The sequence below is a fragment of the Carcharodon carcharias genome, chromosome 13, assembly GCF_017639515.1.
Source record: "Carcharodon carcharias isolate sCarCar2 chromosome 13, sCarCar2.pri, whole genome shotgun sequence".
NCBI classification, from domain to species: domain Eukaryota; kingdom Metazoa; phylum Chordata; class Chondrichthyes; order Lamniformes; family Lamnidae; genus Carcharodon; species Carcharodon carcharias.
Genome location: NC_054479.1, coordinates 56,454,126 through 56,460,184, shown reverse-complemented (window position 1 = coordinate 56,460,184; position 6,059 = coordinate 56,454,126). Strand labels below are relative to the sequence as shown.

Here is a 6,059-nt window from a genome sequence, read left to right as displayed (position 1 = left end):
CCACCTTCCCAGGGAGTGTTCCCAACAATCTGACTGGAAGAACTCATTCACTCCGGTGGAATTTGACTACCGGCTTGACGTGATCTGGGTGACTCTACCTCTGATTTGAGGTGGACTGGAGGTGCACGGAGGGCGCAGGGTGGTGGGTGATGGTGTCGGGGGTTAGTGTGCGCCAGCTGGCTGCATTCCCAGCCAAGAGCGGACGTGAATTCCTGGATTCCATCGAACTTTCATCTAGTAGAAGAAGAAAAGCCAGTGCCTGATTCTTCCAACTCTCTCGGCAGCTGGTGCCCTTCTTCACCCACATTTTACTCTTTTTCCGTCTCCTAATTTCCCGATTGCTCCTTAAAGGCTGCCTTCTGGTGTCATGGCTGACCTGTGGTGGAAATAGTTTAGAATAACACACAAGTTCTGAAATGCCTCTTTGATGGAGTCGGGGCGAATGTGGGGAATCCTGGTCCCCTAGCGCTCAACCCGAAACATTGAGAAATGTAGGTGCAGGGCGAATTGGGTCGTTCATTCATAGATCAGGCAAAGAATGGGGAGCTAAATTGCATCATTTTGTGCTGTATGTTTCTATGGTTCAAATCGCTTTCACTAGAAAAATGAAGTCAAAACATTTACACAATGTGCCCTGGTGCAGTACTAAAGTTTGTGCCAAATGCTTGTATTGATAGGTCACGATCTGAAGCGTTAACTTTGTTTCTCTCGAGCGATACTGCCCGACCTGCTGAACTTTTCCAGCATTATCTGGTTTTCTTTCAGTATTCTAACATCCACTGTATTTTGCTTTTGTATGACTTTCCTTGTATTTCGTCGAGCCGAAGAGAATTTGAGATGGCATTTGAATTTCAGAGAATCTGATTGGTTGAGATGAGAAGGCTCATTTGCATCCCACCACAAGGCAACACCTTCTTGAAGACAGGTGTTATTAAAAGACAGAGATTCAGACAGCTAACCCATCTTGTCATAGAACTGTAAGTACTTCGGTGGCTCGTTAAACTTTCCACAATGACTGACTGCGTCCATGCTATCACTGTGTTCATTTTTTGCCTGGCAGGTGAGTATTTTAAAACGTAGATTTACTGTAAAGGCGCCTTTAGGAAGTCTTTTTGGATGATATTTCACGGGAGCTAAAATTCAATAGTTTGAACAATTTACACTCACATTTTTATGCCATTTTCTTTCAGTTTCAAACGCGGACATTACAGTAAATCAACCGCCTTCGAAATCGACTTCTCTCGGAGGAACCGTCCAAATAAGTTGCACCTTGTCCGGTGCCACTTTAGGAAGCAGCAACATATATTGGTACCAGCAGAAATCTGGAAATGCTCCTCGGTATCTGCTTTATCATTATTCTGGAAGCAGCACGCACAGAGCCTCCGGTGTTCCCGACCGGTTTTCTGGCTCGGTATCCGGCAACACGGGAACGTTAACTATTAGTAACGTTAAGTCGGAGGACGGAGCGGACTATTACTGTGCTATATGGAAAAACAGCATGTACAACTTCGGTGAAGGAACCGAACTGGGTCTTGGCAGTGAGTAAAACCATTTCGGATATATTGTTCAAAGCGTGCTTCAGTTTAAGAAGTAAATAAAATAGGTGACTAGTTATTTTATTTCGCAGCAATTTTAATGCCCTTTTAACAATAGCACCATTAATTAAATTTAAATATTGCAAGACTACCCTGGTAAGTAGTTAAGATCTGAGCTTTCCAGTTCTATAATATTTTCTGTGAGTTCAGAATGGAGTTTTGGCCTGTAATGAGCTGTTTTGCCCCAGTCACAATAACCAACCGCCTCAGAATCTCTCCGCCATAGAACGGGGTAATCAGTCAGAATCTTTACACATAATCCAAGATCGAGTGACCTTGCAGGGAAATAGAAAATGCCCAGTAACCACACGATTGATAACAATGGTTATGTATTGCGTCCCTTCCAATACCTTTCCAAAACGCCGTGCCTGTTGGCACAAATAGATAACGATCACTTGCGCCAGCTACTTGAAATAATGGACATGGCCAAACATCAGCCCATATCAATTCTCCCTTCAGAACCGGAAGAGCAAAGAAAGGTTAAAAATGGATGTTAAATTGAACCTTCAATGTTCTGCGCTCTGAGCTCTTTATTAGGTTTTTAGCTGAAACTATTCTTGCACTGAATATAGCGGCTTTGAGTAACAACTGAAATTCAGTCCGAATACTGCGTTAAACTGAACGCACATGATGAATGGCCGCGCAGTGGGGAAACATTTCATTTATTGTGCGTTGGTTAATTGTGGCGCAACCTATGTAAGGGGTCGAATTCGCAAAGCTGCCCATAAATAAGGCATTTATACATCTCTGATTAAGCGCTTGCGGGTTTGCAGTTATACAGCGAGTCAACTCCTGGTCCCTTCTGTAATGCCAAATTCCACGTCAGCGCAGAGTCTTTTTAAAACTAAATGAACCCATGTGTGAACATGAGATCAGTGGCATTACTAAATTCTTTCATTGTGCTCGAACTATTCACATTGTCAGATTGCCCTGTGTATTGAGCATGCGACCTTGGACAGAAACTTTGTGTTATTTCTGCTGTTGAAATCGAACCTGAGTTGTTGGTAATTTCGATGCACAGACCAGTAATCAGAGAAATCAGAATGTGACTCAAAGTAACAATTCCGTTGTATTAATAGTGTTGATCATATTCAATTGTTACGCTTTCGACTTTAATGATGGAAGCAAATTCTCCCAAATTCTTTTGGCGCTAACCCTTGCTCTAGATCTAAACAAATCTATACCTTTCATACAAGTAATATGCGTGTGCAGGTTAACTTGGTCGATCAGTTTTACACTGTTGCACAAAGTTAAGATTTCCCCCATCGTCTCCTCTTACAGACCACGCAACACTGAAGGACAAAACTCATACAGATAATTATTTTGCCTTTATTTCACGGATTCTATCCAAAACATGCCAGAGCGTTGGCGGAAAGATTTTGTGTTAATGAGATCCTCATAATGACCTCCGCAATCTATTTCCCACATGCAGCAGTGCGAGGAATCACTGGTTAATCTGCTTTCACACAATGAGAACAGCCTGGCGCGACTTCCTCCAATACTGCAATAGAGTAATTTAGGTCAATCAGACGAGGATTTCGGTTTAATTCTTATCCAAAAGCTATCAGAACGGCCCGAGCCACATTCACGTGGCTGGAATTTCAGTCTAGGTTGTGGGGTCAGTTTCCGGCGTGGTGTTGAAACCATCTGATTCAAGAGGGGAGAAGTACGGGAGCAAGTACACCTACACTGTTCAGGGTATAAGAAAAAGGTTAATCAGTAAACCCTTTGCAAAGCTAATCAGCATTTCATCAAATTTAACGTGCTTCTAAATCTATTTATAATTATTCGTGGCAGCAGCGTCTCAGTGTGGAGACACAGCAGCTACATAATGACCCTCTTATTGTCAGCAATATATTAACAGCAAAGATATGTGTTATATCGTTCAGGAATGACAATGCCAAATAAAATGTACGCGTATTTTTTTGCTGACTGTAAAATTGAACAGATCCAACTCCAGTCAGCCATTGAAACCTAACTATGCTTTTTCAGTTCCAAACGTCCCACCAATCTCCCTCCTTCAGCCTTCCTCGGAAGACCGCGCGAAGCAAAGGGATCTATTTCATCTATTTAATGAATGACAGAATTCGAATTGTAGTGTTTTGAAAAAATCTCATGCGTTCAATCAAGGCAATTCCCCCAACACCTCTTAACTTATTTCTGTTTTAAACAGACCCACAGGAACCATCGGTCTCTCTCCTTCCGCCTTCATCGGATCAAATTACAGCGAAAAACACGGCGACCCTGGTGTGTTTGGTGAGCGGTTTTAGGCCAGGAGCTGTGGAGATTGAATGGACTGTCGATGGCAGTGTCAGAGGTAATGGGGTTGAGACCAGTCGGATCCAGCAGGAGACAGAAAACACGTTCAGTGTGAGCAGTTATCTGACCCTGTCAGCCTCAGACTGGAACTCACACGAGCTTTACTCCTGTCTGGTTAAACACGAGACTCAGGCAAACCCGTTTCGATCAAGCATCTCAAGATCCAGTTGTATGTGATTTCGGAGACTGTACTTGACCCAGCTGAGAATATTTGTTCATTCCTACTAATTTCTTTCATGCAACGAAAAGGGCAGTAATTGATTGTATTTCGGAGATTTAAGCAATTAGCCATGGCGGTTGGATCTTCGCTTTGTAAGAATTTCTGTTTTCAAAGACTCTTCCATCGAGAGATTGCCGGTGTTAATTGAAACGTCGATGTTTATTAATTTACCTTTATGCACCGATAACGATAATTAAAATGCAACAATATGGTTATTGCACCTTAATCATTTAATCTGTATTAGACTTTTCCAGTACAGGCGTTGAATAAAGTAACGTTCCGAACATCAAATGCAAAACAGTTTTTGTGTATTTTATTTCTGATGCAATATAAATCAAATCTCATGATTTTGATGTGATTAAGGCTAAAGTTATAAAGAGTGCGCACAGATTTTTCGAAACACATTGCACCGCTGCTATTGGTGTTCGATGAAGCAATTCTGTTCATCGTGACCACACTGCCAATGTATGTATATGTGACTGGATATATATTTCCAAATGAGTAGTATGCCCGAGGATTGGGAGGATGTTAGAATTCAGCAAAAGAGGCCCAAGAGATTGATCTGTAAAGGGGAAAGAGGATTAGAGATTAGAACAGCAAGAGTTACAACAACAGGTTATTAATGTTTCTAAACGTATAGAAATAGTACTAGATTAATTAATATAAACATGGCAAGATTCGCAGCATAAACAGGCGAAGTCATAATGCAGATTAAGGAAATGGAAGAGGAACTAAACGCATACTGGATATCTGTTTTCAAGATAGAAGGCGTAAAAATAATCCGGAAATAATTAAGAACGAATGGTTTAGCGAGAATGAAGAATATACATAAACCAATGTAAGTTACCAAGTGGTACAGAGGAAACTCATGAGAATAACTTGTCGAAATTCCCCTGGACCTGGCGAACGACATCTTAGGGTTTTGCACAAGGTCGCTGCAGAGATGCATTGATATCGATCTTCCAGAATCCCTTAGATTCTAGAGGGGTTCCCAAGGGTTGGAAGGTAGCAAACGTAACCCAGATATTTCAGAAAGGAGGAATAAAGAAATGGGGAAATTTAAACCAATTGGCCTAACATCAGTAGTGGCCAAAATACTAGAATTTTCTTATCTCGGGCATGATAACAGGACAGTTAGAAAATCAGTGTTGGAGTATATCACTAGTAAGGAGGATAAGGTGGAATCCGTGGATGTAGTTCTATAGCATTTTCAAAAAATAAAACATTAAATCGTGTGCCACACAAGCTTTCATTACGCAAAATTAGGGACCACGGGATTGGACGTAATATATATTAACGTGAATTGAGATTGGTGAATAGACACAAACGGGAAATAGGAATAAATGAGTCATTTTTAGATTGGCAGGCTGTAACTACCATGTGACGCAAAGATCAGTGATTGTGCCTCCGCAATCGACAAGGTAGAACCATCAAACTACAGAAAAGTTACGGCAAAGAAAGAGGCCATTCGGCCCAATATGCCTGCGCCGGTTGAAACAAGAACTAGCCGCTCATTCTAAACCCACACCCAGCACCCGGTCCGTAGCTTTGCAGGTTGAAGCACTTCAGGCGCAGACCCAGGTACCTTTTAAAGGAGTTGAGTGTTTCTTTCTGAACCACCAATCCGGGCAGAGAATTCCAGACACCTACCATTGAGCTCTCTGCTAAGGGAAGCAGTCTACTCTATCTAAGCCATTCATAATTTTGTACACTTCAATCAAGTCAACCTTTAGCCCCGTCTGCTCTAAGGAAAACAGCCCTAGCTCACTCAATTTTCCTCATGGCTGCAATTTCCCAGCCCTGACACTGGTATATGTGGAATCTTTGAAATTCTGTATAGAAGGGAGCTGTAGAAGCGTAGTCGTTGTGTATGTTCAAGACAGAAATTCACAGATTTTGGGTTTTTAAGTGAATTAACGAATTTG

At 41.8% G+C, this 6,059-nt stretch overlaps 1 protein-coding gene across 1 annotated transcript; it reads left to right on the top strand.

Moving 5' to 3' along the window:
• The first annotated feature begins 968 nt into the window (after positions 1–968).
• On the top strand, positions 969–4,409 carry LOC121285557 (immunoglobulin lambda-1 light chain-like). Its single transcript, XM_041202091.1, has 3 exons — positions 969–1,060; positions 1,191–1,538; positions 3,769–4,409. Exons 1-3 carry the CDS (start codon positions 1,012–1,014, stop codon positions 4,089–4,091), a joined length of 720 nt encoding a protein of 239 aa, XP_041058025.1. The 5' UTR covers positions 969–1,011; the 3' UTR covers positions 4,092–4,409.
• Positions 4,410–6,059: the final 1,650 nt, after the last annotated feature.

Bases quoted from the DNA above. Each gene is read 5' to 3' on its own strand.
- LOC121285557 (XM_041202091.1), top strand. From the start codon at position 1,012: ATGACTGACTGCGTCCATGCTATCACTGTGTTCATTTTTTGCCTGGCA. The intron at 1,061-1,190 runs GTGAGTATTTTA...ATTTTCTTTCAG, and splicing joins GTTCATTTTTTGCCTGGCAG to TTTCAAACGCGGACATTACA. The intron at 1,539-3,768 runs GTGAGTAAAACC...TGTTTTAAACAG, and splicing joins AACCGAACTGGGTCTTGGCA to ACCCACAGGAACCATCGGTC.